The sequence below is a fragment of the Gekko japonicus genome, unplaced genomic scaffold, assembly GCF_001447785.1.
Source record: "Gekko japonicus isolate JY-2015 unplaced genomic scaffold, Gekko_japonicus_V1.1 scaffold752, whole genome shotgun sequence".
Lineage (NCBI taxonomy): Eukaryota > Metazoa > Chordata > Lepidosauria > Squamata > Gekkonidae > Gekko > Gekko japonicus.
Window position 1 is genome coordinate 186312 of NW_015170296.1, and position 18561 is coordinate 204872.

General features: G+C 43.3%; 2 protein-coding genes across 3 annotated transcripts in view; one reads left to right on the forward strand and one right to left on the reverse strand.

The window, feature by feature from the left end:
• Positions 1 to 62: 62 nt before the first annotated feature.
• Positions 63 to 11135, reverse strand: MRPS18C (mitochondrial ribosomal protein S18C). The gene is made up of 6 exons (XM_015417923.1): positions 11015 to 11135; positions 7867 to 7928; positions 6567 to 6650; positions 1707 to 1764; positions 479 to 538; positions 63 to 398 (listed from the first exon to the last, which is right to left on the reverse strand). Exons 1-6 carry the CDS (start codon positions 11115 to 11117, stop codon positions 322 to 324), a joined length of 444 nt encoding a protein of 147 aa, XP_015273409.1. The 5' UTR covers positions 11118 to 11135; the 3' UTR covers positions 63 to 321.
• Positions 11136 to 11376: 241 nt separating this feature from the next.
• The window catches only part of HELQ (helicase, POLQ-like), a 30694-nt gene continuing 23509 nt past the window's right edge, over positions 11377 to 18561 (forward strand). Inside the window, exons 1-4 of one of the 2 annotated variants that reach the window (XM_015417920.1) lie at positions 11377 to 11839; positions 16363 to 17071; positions 17553 to 17731; positions 18086 to 18286. In XM_015417920.1, the coding sequence (XP_015273406.1) occupies positions 11636 to 11839; positions 16363 to 17071; positions 17553 to 17731; positions 18086 to 18286 (1293 nt within the window). In that variant the 5' untranslated portion in view covers positions 11377 to 11635. The remainder of the gene's footprint in view (positions 11840 to 16362; positions 17072 to 17552; positions 17732 to 18085; positions 18287 to 18561) is intronic. The other variant, XM_015417921.1, reaches the window with a different exon arrangement.

Genomic DNA, 18561 nt, shown 5'->3' on the forward strand with positions numbered 1-18561 from the left:
TTGTGGGACTAACTTTTATTTAGCCATGACAGTATTTCTGCTCCTCAAACAGTTTTTTTTATGTCTGATGTATATTTTAAGAAGGCTCATATGACTTGAAAAATGGTGATAGTTTACTATTGTAACACAGGAAATACTTTCTTATGCATGTCAATGCTGACTGTGCGTGTGTTTTCAATGACCCTTAAACTTTTTTGCTTTGTGCCAGCTACATTAGCAGGAAATAACCACGAGATCATCTTTTGAGACTTCTGTGTATTTATTTTTTACTGGTATTAAGCACGCACCAATTACAAACACATTAAGTACAATTAACATAATTCATTCTGGATATTTAATATTACATATTTTAGGGTCACTGAGGAATCTTGGGTCCTTATATGTAACTGGCATAAATCCTGCAAAAACATAATTCAGAAGTTGTAGAAATAAAGCCTTTTATAAACAATTGTTTTTGTTCTTTTTAAAATATGCTTACCAATAGAGTGAGCTCTTTTAATCGCTTTTGAGATCTCCTTCTGTTTCTTTGGACATAAGCCTGTGAACCAAAACAGGTGCTCTAAAAATAATTTCACAGGGCAATTTCAAAAGTTTGGTTCCTAACTGAACCCAGATCAAACAATTAAAGTCCCTTTGAAAAGAAAAGGCATCATTTAAATGGAGTTATATAGATACCTGCTTCAAAAAGCAAGAGCCATGGCTCAACAGAATTCAGAGTGCCAGAAGCCACTAGCTAATGCAGTTTAGTTTATTACGGTCGAAGACCCATCAAACAACATACAGTCAAAAACAGTCTCCAGAATGTCGTAAGGCATTACAGAGAAAAAACATCTCAAGGAGTATTAAGGAAGTTCTTGCGCTTTATAGTTGCAATAAAAAGAAATTTAGCAACATTCCTTGAAATAACCGTGGATTTGTCCTCCAGTAGGTGTTTCAGCAAAAGTTCCTCGGACTGAAATACTAATTGTCCTTGAAACCTAAATGACCTTAATAGAGGCATAATTAAAAGGGCTCTTTCTTCTGAATAGTGGGAGCAATGAAATAATATATGGGGGAGGGTCTCTATTAACTCGCAAGGGCATGAGCATAATCTCAAATGTCTGGGGATACGTTGAAATCTTCCGGAAAGAACTGCAGATGGAAAAGTGTCAAATCTGGCTCTGGAAAAGGCCCATCTATGGTTTGGGTTGGAAATATTAGCTAGGTATAAAGGAGCAGACATTAGCGTTTTGGATTTCAGAGATTTGTAAGGAGGCGGAAGTGCGGCATTGCATGTTTGTAGCTCAATATCTCTGAGACGCTGGTAAACAGTGGTTTTTGCCCTAGCATAGCCGCTTTCCAAAAGTTGGTACGGGTCTCTAGCTAATGCAGTAATTTAGGGTTAAAATAGGTTTACCAGATTTTTTTTGGGGGGGGTGTCCATCCTCTTTTGGGCTATTTTTAAAAAACTGATAGAAATTACCCCTTTGGGGGTTGGAAGGTTAGGAATACTCCTAGCTAGTAGCAATTATCACAGCTTAAATAGTAGGGGGATTTAAAATGAGATTTGTCGTCGTGACCACTTGTTTGAAGTAGTCAGTCAGAAATTATGTCCTCTTTTTCGCTTTTCAAAATATGATAACCCTAGTTAAACTACAAGAGAGTGACTGAGTGAAATAGGGGTAACGGTAATTGTAACATTACTTAAATTTCAATCTGTGACATACCTGTTATGTGCTTCCCAAGAATGTGACCCGTATATGGCGAAACAAACTGAGACAAAAGCTGTTGAAGAAACATGTGAGAGCCTTCAGATGAGCAAACACTTCGATACGGTCTACAGATTCTATATACAAAAAATGACATTAAAATGAATGACCTAACTAGACTTACCAAGTATAATGGTATAATAATTTTTTAATAATTTGTTTCAGATAGGTTTTGGGGTGTGCGTGGGTGTGATAATTTAAACCGGAACTAAGCTTATTTATTTATGCTGACTTGATTCATGTTGCAGTTTCCTTCCCAAAACAGCTTTCCACTTTGTTCTTCCCTCCTCCCCCTATTCCTCACCACCACCACCACCTTGTGAGGCGAGTCGGGCTTGAGAGTTGTGACGGGCCCAGGGTCACCCTGCAGGCTTCCACAGCAGAGTGGGGATTTGAATCCGGTCATCTCAGGTCCTAGTCCCTAACCACAGTGTCACACCAGTGCTCTCCTGGGTCTCTTCTGAGGAAGGTTATTTGCACTGCCCAGGTTATTTTGTTGGAGCACGCTTCCAGGAACGCTTATGAGGCAGGGACCCGACAATCTGAAACTGGAAGATTGGGGGAGTGAGGGGTGGAGGACTAACATACGGCAACCAAGATGCTGCAGTATTTGGGGCAGCTTCATTTGTTGGGTAGGGCGCAAAATAGAAATAGAGTTGAGCTTCTCATAAGAACATAAGAGACGCCAATGTTGGATCAGGCCAAAGGCCCATCCAGTCCAACACTCTGTGTCACACAGTGGCCAGAAATACCAGTGCCATCAGCAGGTTCACCAGTGGGGCCAGGACATTAGAAGCCCTCCCACTGTTGACCCCCCCAAGCACCAAGATGACAGAGCATCACTTGCCCCAGAGTCCCTATCTATACCTTGTGGCTAATAGCCACTGATGGACCTCTGCTCCAGATGCTTATCTAATTCCCTCTTGAAGCCGTCCATGCTTGTAGCCGCCACCACTTCCTGTGGCAGTGAATTCCATGTGTGAATCACTCTTTGGGTGAAGAAGTACTTCCTTTTATCCGTTCTAACCCAACCGCTCAGCAATTTCATTGAGTACCCACGAGTTCTTGTATTGTGAGAAAGGGAGAAAAGTACCTCTTTCTCTACCTGCTCTATCCCATGCATAATCTTATAAACCTCAATCATGTCTCCCCTCAGTCGTCATTTCTCCAAGATAAAGAGCCCTAAGCGCTTTAACCTTTCCTCATAGGGAAAGTGTTCCAACCCTTTTATCATTCGAGTTGCCCTTTTCTGCTCTTTTTCCAAAGCTATAATACCCTTTTTAAGGTGTGGTGACCAGAACTGCACACAGTATTCCAAATGAGGTTGCACCATTGATTTATATAGGGGCATTATTATATTGGCTGATCTGTTTTCAATACCCTTCCTAATAATCCCCAGCATAGCATTGGCCTTCTTTATTGCAGTCACACACTGTCTCGACATTTTCAGTGAGTTATCCACTACAACTCCAAGATCTCTCTCTTGCTCAGTCCCTGCCAGTTCAGACCCCATCAATGTGTATTTATATTTAGGATTTTTGGCTCCAATGTGCATCACCTTGCACTTGGCCACATTGAACCCCATTTGCCATGTTGACACCCACTCGCCCATACTTGACAGATCCCTTTGGAGTGCCTCACAATCCTCACTGGTTTTCACCACCCTGAACAACTTTGTATCATCCGCAAATTTAGCCACTTCACTGCTTACTCCCATCTCCAAATCATTAATGAACAAGTTAAAAAGCAGTGGACCAAGTACTGATCCCTGCGGTACCCCACTGCTTACCACCCTCCACTGAGAAAATTGCCCACCTACACTCACTCTCTGTTTTCTATGAACTAGCCAGTTTTTGATCCATAAAAGAACTTGTCCTTCTATCCCATGATTTTTGAGCTTACTTAGGAGCCTTTGATGAGGAACTTTATCAAAAGCTTTCTGGAAGTCAAGGTAAATAATATCTATTGGATCCCCCTTGTCCACATGTTTGTTCACCCCCTCAAAGAACACTAACAGGTTAGTGAGACAAGATCTTCCCTTACAGAAACCGTGCTGAGTCTGCCTCAATAGGTTTTGTTCATCTATGTGCCTACTAATTCTTTCCTTAATAATGGTTTCCACCAATTTACCCGGTATCGACGTCAGACTGACTGGCCTGTAATTTCCCGGATCTCCTCTGGAACCCTTTTTAAAGATGGGAGTGACATTAGCTACCTTCCAGTCCTCAGGAATGGAGGCAGATTTTAAGGAAAGATTACATATCTTTGTCAGGAGATCTACAAGTTCACATTTGAGTTCTTTCAGAACTCTCGGATGTATGCCATCTGGGCCTGGTGATTTATCAGTTTTTAAGTTGTTTATCAGTTTTAGGACCTCCTCTCTCGTCACCTCAATCTGACTCAGGTCTTTCAACACCCCTCCCGAAATCAGCGGTTCTGGAGTGGGCAAGCACTTCTCATCTTCCACAGTGAAGACAGAGGCAAAAAATGCATTTAGCTTCTCAGCCATTTCCCTATCATCCTTCAGTACTCCTTTTACCCCTTGGTCATCCAAGGGCCCCACTGCCTCCCTGGCTGGTTTCCTGCTTCTAATGTATTTGAAGAAAGTTTTATTGTTGGTTTTTACGTTTTTTGCTATATGCTCCTCATATTCCCTTTTTGCCTGCCTGACCACAGATTTGCATTTTATTTACCATAGCCTGTGTTCCGTTTTATCAGCCTCACTGTGACTAGCTTTCCACTGCTTAAAGGAATCTGGGAGATAATCTGGGAGAGCCAGTTTGGTGTAGTGGTTAAGTGCGCGGACTCTAATCTGGGAGAACCGGCTTTGATTCCCCACTCCTCCACTTGCACCTGCTGATGTGACCTTGGGTCAGTCACAAGCTCTGGCACAGCTGTCCTTGAAAAAGAGCAGTTTGTGTCAGAGTTCTCTCAGCCCCACCCACCTCACAGGGTGTCTGTTGTGGGGAGGGGAAGGGAAAGGAGTTTGTAAACCGCTCTGAGACTCCAAGTGAAGGGCGAGGTATAAATCCAATCTCTTCTCTTCTTCTTCTTCCTATAACTTTTACAGCTTTCATTACTTTGTTTGTTAACCATGCAGGCCTTTCCCTATACCTGTTTGTGCCTTTCCTAACCTGCGGAATATTTTTTTTTTTAGCTTCTAGGATCGTAGTTTTAAATCGTTTCCAAGCTTCCCCAATGGTTTTGAACCTTTCTACTTTTCTTTTCAGTTTCCTCCCCACATGTCCCCTCATATCAGAGAAGTTACCCCTTTTAACTGTCTCAACTGTCTTTAATGTAAAAAAGTGATGGTGATAGTTGTACGGCATTTTAGGAACCAATCAGGCTGAAAAGCAGGGCATGGATACGACAAATAATTGCAAAATGGAAACCCTAAAGAAAAACTGGATTCTGTTTGATAAGTAAGCTAGTTCTACCTTTTTTTGCTGTTGGAGTTAAAGGGCGAGAAAGGTTGTATAGATGCGACACTGCCTCACTGAGAACACGGCATAGGTTTTGCACTCCTTTGTCCCTGATTTCCTCCTTCCACGCACCAGTTCTCTTCTCCAAATGCTAATTATGGCCCATCTGTGCTAATCATAATTAGAGCCAGCACAGCCTGGAAATGGGTTTGCAAGCTATAATTTGTGCTAATGGTGGTTAGTAGGAACACTAGTGTAAATGCAATGCTGTACTATGGTTAGCCTGGAAAATGACACAGGTTGATTGTGTGTACAAGAAGGAGAAAGGGACCACAAGGCCCTTGGGTTGCTCCTGATCTATCCGTCATCAAGAGAAGTGAACAGCTATTACATCTTCAGCAGACTACTCAGAAGCATTTGTACTGTTTTATTTAGGATGCAATGCTTTTCCCACCCACAGTCTACTGGCCTTCGTTTCTTCAGCGTTCACACAGTCTGAAACACAGACGTACTGTACAAGCAAAGTGATGTATGACTGCCATGCTTACAATGTCACTTGAGAGTTCACATTTGCATGCAGATTCCTAAAATTCTTCCACCACTTTTTAAAGTGGAAGATCATGGAAACTTAGCCTACGTCCAATCCATTTCCAGTTCTGTAGACTGGCTTGTGGCAGAAACTGTTACTAAAACAACGTTTTTAAAAACCTGCACAGTGAATCAAATCTCCAATGGCCAATCAGAAGCCTTACTTGGTAAAATCCCCACCTGGCCTCACCCACTTCCTAAAAACACCTGGCAGGTACCATGGTAGGTGTCAGAGGGTGCCATAGTGCCCATGGCCACCATGTTGGAGACCCCTGTTCTACAGATACAGTTTTCATTTTGACACTCCTAATATTCTTGCCAGCAGTCTTAGGATGTAAAGGGACCACGGGGTGAAAGGAACAGAAGGATTACATGACTGCCACCATGCAGCGGTATTTCCTGTAACTAACAGAAGAGCAGAAAAACTGAACTAGTATTATTTCTGCAATTCATCCCCTTTATGTCTTTTTTATGTGCTTGCGCACCTGGAAGTCATGGCAACCTCTGGTGACTGACTCTGTACACCTCGGAAGTCATGGCATCTTCTGGTGACTGACCCCTATTGGGGGCCTGGAGGATATTCAGAGAGGTGGCTGAATAAAGCCTGCCCCTGCCTCCCGTCTCTGGTATTTCAAGGGGGTCTCCCATCCAAGTACTTGCCAGAGTCAACCCTACTTAGCGTCCGAGATCTGACGAGATCTGGCCTATCCAAGTCAGGGCCAGTTCATCCCCTTTCAAGATTTTCGGCTTAATTTTGCTTTGTCATCCTTGAAACCTCACCGGCACAGGAACATAAAAAAAAAATTACCTGAACATTCTTGTAATCAACATGTATCCCACACAAGATGCATTTTTTAGGTGGCTCCTTATAAGGATTATCCATTGACTCAGGCTGAAACAGAAGTGGTTTTGAGCATGAAAACCTCTTTTGATACCATTTTAATAAGTTTATTTTGATTACCATGCTAAGCATTTCAGAAGGAGAGGTGCTATAGTTTTGTGCAGGACAAGCAGCTTGCAGCATGTGCAGATAAGAGTTGCCAGCTCCAGGGTGGGAAATTCCTGGAGATTTTGTGATGGAGTCTGAGGCGGGCCAGATTTGGGGAGGGGAGAGGCCTCAGCCAGATATAAAGCCAGAGTCCACCCTCCAAAGCAGGCATTTTCTCCAGGGGGGACAGATCTCTGTTGTCTAGAGTTCAGTTGTAATTCTGGGAGATCTCCAGATCCTGCCTAGAGGTTGGCAACCCCATGTGCAGAGCTAAGCACCAGTGTCTCAATGCCTCATTTTAACCTAGACAACAGTCCTGTGAAGCAGGTTGGAATGATAATGACTTGCCCAAGGTCAGTACCCAGGAAGCTTCCATGGAAGAGTGGTGGACAGCTGAAACACAGGTCTTCCAGATCCAAGCCCGACACTCTGTCCACTATACCATGCTCACTCTCGTTTAGTGGCTGTGAATAAGCTGTCCATCATATCCTTCCATCAGATGCTTTAAAGCACCACCGTGTCATTTTAAGAGTTTCAAGGTAACCTATAATCAGCGGAGTTATTTATTACATTTAAAACTTTAGATTTTAAAAACCCAAATCTGAGGACATACCTAAAATATAAGCATGGCTTGTTTTAAGAGTCTGATACCTTAACAACTTTGTAAACTTTGTCATTTTTACTTTAATTTTCCATCATAGTTTCTGGTCCCCTTCCAGAGAGAGGTTTGACAATACTGGAATAGTTTAGGAATAGTCATGCCCTCCAGATTTTATATTCAGCCCAATAAATCTGGCATCTTTTGCCTTTACTGAAATAGCTTTCTGGACTATGTAACTAAGAATGTATGTCATTCGTTCTTCGTTACAGTTGATCTTTCTGCAAATTGTTCTTGATTTTCAAAACTAAATCTGTAGCAATTATCCTTAAATACACTGAAACATCTTCCAGTTCTTAAATATTTTACATTAGTTCATATACTGATTTTTATAGCTCTGGCACAACACGAAAATAATATGCAAGTATTTTCCTTTAACCCTTATAATCCTAAAATGTTATGAAACATTTATAAATATGTGTACATGCTCACATATGTCAAATACCAAACATTAAAACTTACCATATCTGGTTTACTGGATACCTGTTCACTGTGTGAACTACACTGCCGTCTCCATGATTTGACTGAGAATAAATAAAAAGCATATTTAAATATTAAGTACACTGCCCCAGCACAGAGAGCCAAACTTACATGGCTGTATTCTCAAAGGTATGTCTCCCCTTTTACTAATGACAATGGTAATATTTTTCCTAGCAAGAATGTTGATATTGGTTGCAACTACAGATGCAAAAATTCCAGAAATGTTGAAGCCAGGGAGTAAATAACTTTTTTGTTACATCCACAATTTAGAAGGTAGGGGACTGAAATCTGTGCTTATCAAGCCTACAGTTATTTTATTGTTTTAACATAGCAAACACATCATTTGAAACATAAAATTACGCTACTTGAAATATTAATGAAATGTATCAGTAAAAACACCTTACAGTACAATGAGATAAGACTAGGGTAACTGCATTAGATTGCAAAATTGCAAATTTGCCCAGTGGTGAATGGAGAGCTGCAGACCACAACACCCTTTGCTACTTTAGCACATTTATCTTAGTTTTTGCCATCTGAGAAGTAGGAAATAATAAAAGATGTAAAATAGAAAATGCAATTTCTGTATTGAAAGAAAGGATGTACTTTGTTTGGAGAGAAACAGCCTCATACAATCACAATAGATCTAGCAGCATATTTTAATATTGAATTAAGCTTTATAATACTGACGACACTTAAATCTTCAATTGTGTTTTGTCAACATATGCACTGTAGCATATTAACTTCAGAAAAATTAGGTAGTATATCCTTAAAATACACCCATACACATTTAACCCATGTGCCACCAATAACTGTATGGCGCAAGGATAGGTTTTTGTGGCACCTTGAGATGTAATTTTTCTACAGACATTAAACTTATATTTGAAACTATAGTTAATATAGATACGATTCTAGAGCAGGGAATTAGTCCTCTTAAAATAGCTGGTGGGAGTTATAATGGATTTAGGCATAGGTAGATCTACCTATATCCATGCTAGTTTTTATGCCTTATCAGATGTCGTTCTAATTTTATTTTGGCATTGCACCATGCTAGGCTTCTAAAGCAAAGTCTGCATAACGCTCTGGAAGCCGCCCTGAGCCCGTTTGTGGGGAGGGCGGGGTAAAAAATGAAAAATAAAAATAAATAAGTTCACCAGGTAACCCTGGATCCATCACAATGACTCACCCTAACTGATCCCATAAGGTTGTGAGGAGAACTTACAGTAGGGGGAAATTCTTTATGGGGGCTCCCATGTTATGAAACAGCTTGCCTGAGGAAATCAGAAAGGTCTCCTTGCTTACATCATTTCAGAAGATGCACCAACAAGAAATACAGGTGGATAGCCATGTAGGCTTGAAGCAACAAAACACTGAGTCCAGTAGCACTTTTAACACTCAACAATTATGGGTATAAAAATATAAAGGTGCCACTGGACACAAACAAGAAATGTTCAAGAAGAACATACGAGAAGCCAATGTTGGATCAGGCCAGTGGCCCATCAGGTCCAACACACTGTCTTACAGTGGCCAAAAAAATACCAGGTGCCATCAGGAGGTCCAGCTGTTCCCCTTCCAAGCACCAAGAATAAAGAGCATCACTTGCCCCAGACTCAGAGTTCCTATCTATACCTTGTGGTTAATAGCCACTGATGGACCTCTGCTCCATATGTTTCTCCAATTCCCTCTTGAAGCCGTCCATGCTTGTAGCCGCCACCACCTCCTGTGGCAGTGAATTCCATGCGTTAATCACTCTTTGGGTGAAGAAATACTTCCTTTCATGTGTTCTAACCCGACCGCTCAAGCAATTTCATTAAGTGCCCATGAGTTGAGTGCCCACAAGTTCTTGTATTGTGAGATGGCAGTTTGATAAAGAGATTAGAACTGTAGTATACTGGAACAGATCTGCAGGTTGCTTTTATGAGGAAAAAGACTATTCCGTTGCAACTTTTATTGTATGTACAGCAGTACACTCTTCCTTTTACTACGTTGCCTTCTACCATGGAAACCCACTTTCTGCATTATGGTACGACATGCTTCCGACAATTTGTGGGGGTTTTTCTAATCTGTCTGCAGTGCAGTCTAATTCCGTAATCCAAGCCCTACCGCACTGCTTACTGGAAATCTTCGCTGTGTGACTGAACTGGTTTTTGTAGGCCCCGGTCACACGGGCAGGAAAATGTGGGGGGGGGGGAGCGTGGCTGTTTGCCCCGGAGCAAAATAACGCGCTGCTGCGCGATCAGACGTCCCGTCGAGGTCCCGTGGTTAGGGGGGAGGTGCCAATCACAGGACAATCCTGCAGCGCGGCAAAGAAGCGGCCTCCTTAGCAAAAGGTTCCATGGGATTAACCCCTTCCAGGGCTGCAGAGGAATGCAAACTGTGTCCTCCATCCAGTCCCCTCCAGGAGAAGCTTCAGCCAGACTGCCCTCCCGCCACGCCCCCCCTGCACCTCCCTTTCTGCCGCCCGGTGCAGAGAGTTCCTCTCGAGCAGGCCGAGCCAGGAGTGGGGGGGGTACGGAAAAGAGGAGGGGGTTGTGTTGTTTGTTTTTAAACGAAGTGTGCGCTTGCGCCGTTGGGTGCTTGTGCGCATCCCATGGAGACTTGAGGGGGGGAAAAACCTTTTAGCGACGGGACATGGGTGGGCGCCGGATGCCACAACCTACCACCGGAAACGCGATCAGGCGCTCGCCCTTGCTCCGCGGTTTCCAGAAACTAGTACCTTGGAGGTACTAGTTTTTTACCCCGCATCTTCGGCGGGAAGCCTCGGGTTCGCCACGGGAGCTCTACCCTTCCCAGATGTGGTGCTGTGATCACGCCCGGAAAATCCGCCTATCTTCCGTCTCTGTAGCGTGGCTAATGCTCCATGTGACCGCAGCCATAATTTGACAAACGCTTTGACTCCCAGCGAGAAAGGCAGGCTACAACTAAAGCAAACAAAATACCTGCATGTACCCTTCATTCCACCACAATGCTTGCAAGGAAGTCAGATAATACTACCAGCTCTACTTGCAACAAAAATTCAACTGGTGAAACTTTTGGGTTTCATGCAAGGAAACACTGCAGCTCCAGAGCCTCTGGCAAACATCCCAAAAACAAGCAGTGGTAATGCGGCAATTGAATTACTTCCCCTCCTTACCTGCTCCAGAAGCGCGACTACTATTCTTCCCTACAGCGGCAAGGATATAATAAAGCTTCCCCCATCCCTTGGCCGAACCACATAAAGAAGCCAAGGCAGCCATGCTTCCCTGTCTTCTACACTTCCGCCGCAGAAAACCATAGAGACAGAAAACACCTAGGCAACAGCCAATCGGCTCTCTCTCTTCCTACTCCATTTCCGGTTCTTGCGGAGGATTCGTTGCGCATGCGTCACTGTGGTCTAGCCGCGACAACGGCTGTCAGTGTCAATTGGCGCTGCGCAATCGTCGTACGAATTTCTCTTTGCTCTCCCCTACCCCCTACGCACATCAACAACCCAGGAAATGACGTATCCCATAGCTTTAACGATATGGCATAGCCGTTAGGAAGTTCTGCGTTGGTGTCAAGTCTACCTCTTTCCCCCTCCCCGCAGGACTTGGTGTAGTCCTTGGGGGTGTTACGGAGGGGGCGATGGACAATTCCATCGTTGCAGGAGAGGGGGGAAATGTAGATTCCGGCTTCCCTGGATGAGAGGCAAATCTTATCGCCGACGCTGGTTCGCCCGGTGTACGACTGACGGACTGATTCATTCACCGTTCTGGGCAGGCTATGCCGGTGCCTCATGGAGAGCGGCGGGATCGCCGTGAAGAGGAGGACTCGAGGACGGTGGCGGTCGAGTCGGGGGAATGGCAGAGCCGCTTCAGTGGGCAAAAAGACCCGAGACCGGACTTGCTCCCGATCGCCGCTGCCCCGCAAGAAGCTGAGAAGTGGGGAGGCTCTGGAGGAGCAGGAATATCCTGAGGAGGTACCCACGAGGAGAGACCGGGTGCGCTTCCTCCCTTTGGCTGGGGACCACTAGCTCCTTCAAAGGCCTTCTCGCCCCAACCTCTGCTCGCTTCCATCTGTCAGACATGACCCGCATATCGCAACCCAACCTGAATATATACATGTAAAGGTAAAGGTTCCCTTGCTCGAAAGCCAGTCCAGTCCGACTCTAGGGTTGCGGTGCTCATCTCCGTTTCAAAGCCGAAGAGCCAGCGCTGTCCGAAGACTCCCGTGGTCGTGTGGCCAGCATGACTAAACACCAAGGTGCACGGAATGCTGTTACCTTCCCACTGAAGTGGTACCTATTTATCTACTTGCAATTTCTTGCTTTTGGCAGGAGCTGGAATTAGAGACGGGAGCTCTGTCATCTCGAACTGCTGAACTACCGACCTTCCACAGCCTGCAGTTCAGCGTCTTAACTACCAAAGCCACCGCAGCTCCGAATATATACATACTCGTTGTGAATGAAGACAACAAGCCCTAGGGTGGGTGGGTGGGTGGGTGATAGATAGATAGATAGATAGATAGATAGATAGAGGGGTTGGGAGAGAGTGGAAGGGGGGGAGACAGACAGACAGGCAGAGATGGAGGGAGGGAGGATGAAGGGGGGGGAGAAGTCAAAGCGTTGGGAAGGAAGGAAGAAAGAGTAAGAGAGAAAAAGAATGAAGGCCTTGCCGCTCGGACATCAGACGCGAGAGGTCATTCTGGCTTCCACAGCTCTCCTAAGGCGCTCTTTAAAAAGTTATGGCTGGGGGGGGGGCGGGAAAGGTTCCCCCCACCTCCCTGAGCCTTGGGGTGGTGGCCTTCCGCTCCTAGGGACAAATGGTGCCTCTCACATCCAAGGTTCCCTCTAAGCTGTGGAGTCCTGTGAGCAAAAATTCTACTTTGTGAGCTATTTGCATTAAAGTTGTGAGCGAGCGATTTGGCTCCTGCATAAATGAGTGTGCTCTGGAGCCCTCCTTCCTGAGCTAGGGCAAAAATGTGTGAGCCGGAGGCTAAAAAGCTGTGAGCTAGCTCACACTAACTCAGCTTAGAGGGAACACTGCTCACATCTGATGTCCGAGTAGCTTAGACATCAGACGCAAGAGGTCATTCCGGCTCCCCCAGCTCTCCTAAGGCGCTCTTTAAAAAGTTATGGCCTTCCACTCCTAGAGGCAAATGGTGCCTCTCACGTCTGATGTCCGAGCGGCCTTGCCATAGAGACCAAGGTGCCATAGAGAGAGAATAGAAGGAAGGAAGAATTGAAAGAAGGAAGAAGGGTGGTGGTGGGGGGACAGACAGGCAGAAAGACAGACAGGCAGAAAGGGAGGGAGGATGAGGGGGGGAAGAAGTCAAAGTGTTGGGGAGGAAGGGAGAAAGAGTGAGGGAGGGAAAGAATGAAGGGAGATAGGAAGAAAGGAAGAGAGAGTGAAGAAGGGGGGGTAGCGGCGAAAAGGTGCCTGAGGCGAGCGGCTCACCGGCGCCCCTCGCCTGCTCCCTCCGAAAGGCCGTGAAGGTGTGGGGGGTGGAGTGGCAGAAACGGGCCCGTGGCGGCTGGCTCAGCATCGCCGCTGCCGCCCCTCGCCTGCTCCCTCGAAAGGCTGTGAGGGGGGGTGGAGCGGTGGAAATGGGCTCGCGGCAGCCGGCTCAGCACCGCCGCCCTTCCCTGCTCCCCCCCCCCCGAAAGGCTGTGAAGGGTGGGTGGAGCGCCCCACGTCCCGAAGAAGGGCACACAGCTTCTCTCCACTGGCCGCTCGCTGCCTGTTTGCTGACGGACCAATAGCTGAGGGAGCGCATTTTTTCCTCACCACCCCATGGGGCGGTGGCCCCACCAAAACTCAATTATATATAAGGAGAGATGTGCGTGTTGTATATGTATAGAGGGAGAGGCCATAGCGTCAATACATGCTGCAGTGTGCTTGAATTATATGTTAATGAGAAGTTAAAAGAGAGAAGCCACACAAATCAAGAATTTTTTAGAAAAGTACAATGCAAAAAAAAATTACTGAAGAGCAAAGGGAAATTTTAAACAATCCGATAACTGTTGCTGAATTGACAGAAGCGTTAAAAAAAACAAAAAAAGGGAAGACCCCAGGTCTGGACGGTCTTCCTGCAGAATTTTGTCATGTCTTTGAAGATCAACTGATAATACCTTTAAAATATGTAATACAAAACATAATAACTGAAGGTAAAATACCAGAAACATGGGATGAAGCCTTGATAACCTTGATACATAAACAAAATACTGATGAGAAAGAGATCAAAAATTATAGGCCAATCTCATTATTAAATGTGGATTACAAAATCTATGCCTCCATTTTGGCTGCAATACTGATGTAAACAATCCCCATCAAGATCAAACAGGCTTTCTTCCCAAAAGACAATTTAGAAACAATGTAAGAACGATATTAAACATACTAGAATATTTTGAAGTTCACCCAGAGAAACAGATGGCCTTGATTTTTGTAGATGCTGAAAAAGGATTTGATAATGTCAGTTGGAATTTTATGTTGGAACAACTATCAGTTCAGTTCAAAACCTTTATTGGCATAGATCAGAATCATACACAATCGCCATTCAGTTCATGGATTTAACACACAGCTTCCTCATTATAAGGCACTTACAGAACTTAGCTACCGCTTCAATAACCGCTATATTTTGTGAAGCCAGTAGATGATACAACATTCTGTCATCGGATTGCTTGGCATCAGTCTTAAGAATATCTTCTAAGTAGGCTGCCCGAATGTCCTCATACAAACTACAATAGAGAAATACATGTTCGATTGTTTCAATCTCCTCTGAATCACAATCACAGAACCTTACAGAGTAGGGGATTTTCTTAAATCTTCCTGCTAAAACCGCAGAGGGGAGCACATTAAAACAGGCCAGCATAAATACTCTACGCAGCTGGGGGGAAGTCAGATCCAATAAGTATTGGATTGAAGTTGTTCTACCATTTTGTTTAAAGCAGTGATCCAAATGGGCACCCCATAAAGAAGTTTCGCTCCAATTTTATGCTCACACACTTTTAGGGCCGCAAGAACATACTGGTTACCCTTGGTAAAAAAAACAAGAACGGGTTATTGCTAGCACACAGCAATTCGCAGCTTTAATTGCTTCTGATCTGTGTGCTACCCACCTAGCACTATGGTGAAAATTAATTCCCAAATATTTAAAACTCTTCACCTGTTCAATGGCTTTACCCTTAACACGCCAATTGATAGGTTTCCAGGAATCTCTGAACACCATTATTTTAGTTTTGTCAAAATTCACGGATAACCCATTCATCTTGCAATATTCTATAAAGTGTGCTAACAACCTCTTTATCCCTACTTCAGACCTAGAAAGAATTACAGCATCATCTGCATACAATAACAGGGGCACCGGAGCGCGAGCTCAAAATTGGGCTGGAATTATATGTACAAAGTAGAAAGGCAGGGGATACATGCAACAAAATAAATACAATAGCTAGTCCCTAAATAAGTGTACAACAACTAGTTGCTGTGCTGGCTGTTCGGTGGTAATTGAGTATTTCTTTTTTTCATTTTTCCACAGTGTGCACATGCACAGGTGACCCGCAACAGCTTACAGGAGGCACCTCATTTCCCTTACCTATTTCTTCTTTGCCTTCCCTAAAAGCCCCCCCCCCCGCCTCTCCCCTTTTCCTGCTTCCTTTTCTCCTTCACATCCATAAGTCAGCCAACCAGTTTTCCTTCCTTCTCCCTGGCAGCCTCTCTCTGGAAAACTTCTGGCCAAGTTGTGCAGTGCCTGGACTTGCAGGGGGCACCTTGCTTTTCCCTATATTTTTTTACCACACTATTTTCTCTTTCCCTCTTTCTGGGTAGCCCATGTATCCCTACTTGTCTTTGCTTCCTTCTCCCATCCACCAGCCAACCTGGTTTTTATCTGCCCTCCCATCTTTAGCTATATTTATTATTTATTCATATATATGTGTGTGCGCGCGCATGTATATATCTAGATCTATCTATCTACAGATATCTATACACCCCTGTATAGTGATGACCTAAAGCAGTATGTTTCATTCTGTTCTCCAATTTATCTTTTCAACAACCCTATGAAGTAGATTAGGTTTAGCCTGTGTGACTGGGCCAAAGTCACCCACTGAACTTCTGCAGCAGAGTGGGTTTTTGAACCTGAGTCTCAGCTCCTGGTCTGAATCTCTAACCACTATACCTTATCTCGTCCGGTTTATCATGAATCACAAAGTTAAAAAAAATTAAACAGGTAAAGCTTTTGGCATGAAGATAAAGTGATGGGAAATTTTTCACCTACTGGTTATTTTTCACCTACAAAATCCTGTCTCAGCCCAGAACTCTGTGGTCTTGCCTAAGACCAGTTTCTCAACCGTAGCCCCCTATCTAAAATGCAGGTTTACTATAGTGTTCTAATACTGCTATAGGGTTCTAGCAGGGTTTCCTGAAATATAGTGTGTGTGAAATGCTTTGAATGCTGTAAAGTGTTGTGTACAAATTCTAAGTATAATTATTCAAAACAGTCAAACGGATTCATGTATTTTTCTTGTAGGATAATGGCAGCGAAGATGACATGTTTGTGGACTATGACAGCTTTTCTGGTGACTCCTCTTTGTTAGCCAAAGAAGCTACAGAGCAAAGGTGTGCGCAGTCTCCTGACTTTGTTTTGGGTTCTAAAAGCCTAGAGAGTAGAACTGCTGTCCAGTTACAGAGTGCAGAACAGACATCTTCAGAAAGTATTACTTGCTTAAGAAGTAGAACAGAATATGATCAGCAGGAGAGCAGTGTAAAGCCTCAAGATGATGATGATGATCCAGAATTCCTGCCATCGTCGCAGCATCAATTTCAGTCCAATGAATGTTCTGCTGGCCCCAATGCAACAGCAGATGTACAACAGAGAGACTGTTGTATGAATGGCTGCCTTGACAAGACCTCAAATCAGTCTTACTGCCAGAAGACAGAATATAATAAAAAAGATAATGAACCATCTAGAAGTGAACCGTCTACCATTGCTTTGGCTGACCCCACCAGGAGAAAAAGTGTTACAGTTCATCTCAAAAGTACAATGACTGGGAATGCAAGAGCTCCAGCGACACTAGTGTCTAAAAGCAAAGAGCTTAAGGAAGCTGCTGTAGCTGAAGAGACCAGTCTTGCTGAGGGAACAGCTGATGCTTCATTTGTTGATATTGGTCCTTTTTATGGCTTACCCACCAAAGTCAAGGAGCTACTGGTAAAGTGCCGAGGAATTGAAAAGCTTTATGGTAATACCACCGTTGATAATTTCTTAGAAATAATGATGGAGCCTTGTTTGTACGCACTCCTATTGAAAACATAACTATCTGTCAGTGCAGTCCTAAGCAGAGTTACATGTCTCTAAATTCATTGAACTCCAGTGGGTTTAGAACACCGTAGCTCTGTTTAGGATTGTACCGCAAGCCAGTTATATCAGCATGGTAACTAGCTTTACTTGAACTTAAACTAGTACATTAGTGTCATTTCTATGTGCTGATAATGAACTACCGGGGTTTGTGAAAGCACTCAAGAGTATATGTTACTATAACTGAATGTTTTTTTAAAATGCTGTAACCTTGAATTATATTCCACAGGAGTATCCCATTTTATTGGGGAAAAAAACCCTTGTAGGATTCGAAAACAGATCTTTATTTTGATTTTTGAGTCATTATCAATATTAAAATACAAAAGGAAGAGTGTAAGTAATGTCTTTTTTTCTTCTTTTTTCAGGTTGGCAGCATGATTGTTTAACATTAGATTCACTGAAGCAGAGAAAAAATTTAATATACTCCTTACCGACCAGTGGTGGAAAAACACTTGTAGCTGAAATTTTAATTCTTCAAGAATTGCTGTGCAGGCAAATGGATGTGTTAATGATCCTTCCTTATGTGGCCATAGTTCAGGAGAAGGTGTGGTGATGTTAAAGTTTATCTGTGTTTTATTTGGACCATTTTCCTCCAGAAATGCACTTAATTGAGAAGAAATTCCATTTAACCGAGGAGGTTTATTTTTGAAAAAACAATCATAGCCCTGGACTGTGTTTCCTAAGACTGCTGCTGTTTATTCAGTTAGTTAGTTTGCTGTTCAGAAACTCAGGTGTCTTTGTATGTTTTTGTATTGAGTTTGTCTAGGATTTTCTGTAGTCTTGGTATTAAGATCGGATGTAATCTCCTGCAGTTACTTTTATAATAAACTGTTTATAGGTTTTTTTTCAACGTTTATCATAAAATTTATCTTGCCCTTATGTTTTTATTATATTTTAGGTTGGGAATTTATCAGGTTTTGGAATGGAACTGGGTTTTCTGGTTGAAGAATATGCTGGAAGTAAAGGAAAAATTCCCCCTGTCAAAAGAAGGCTAAAGAAATCGCTGTATGTTTCTACTATTGAGAAAGGACACAGCCTGGTGAATTCCTTGATAGAAACAGGACGAATCAGTGACTTGGGTCTAGTTGTAGTTGATGAGGTTTGTTATAATACTCTGGAAGCCTTTCTAATATTTTAAACACATCAGTTATTTATGGAATCAAAAAGTAGCCTGTGATAAAAATATGCACTTGTCTTATTTGAACAATCTCTGCTCAGTCAGCTGAAATGCTTTCAAAGCCTTTATTAGAAACTAATGAATTAATACAATTTAAACGTTAATATTATTTAAAGTGTTATTGTTTTTCAAAAATATGTTAATTATGTTAACAGTAGTAATACATTTAAACATTTCTTATTTTATTAGCTTCAAAT

Coding starts and splice junctions, on each gene's coding strand:
- MRPS18C (XM_015417923.1), bottom strand. CDS start 11,117: ATGGCTGCCTTGGCTTCTTTATGTGGTTCGGCCAAGGGATGGGGGAAG. Junction 6,651..7,866: donor TATCCAGTAAACCAGATATG/GTAAGTTTTAAT, acceptor CTTCTGTTTCAG/CCTGAGTCAATGGATAATCC. Junction 1,765..6,566: donor TTGATTACAAGAATGTTCAG/GTAATTTTTTTT, acceptor TTTCTTCAACAG/CTTTTGTCTCAGTTTGTTTC.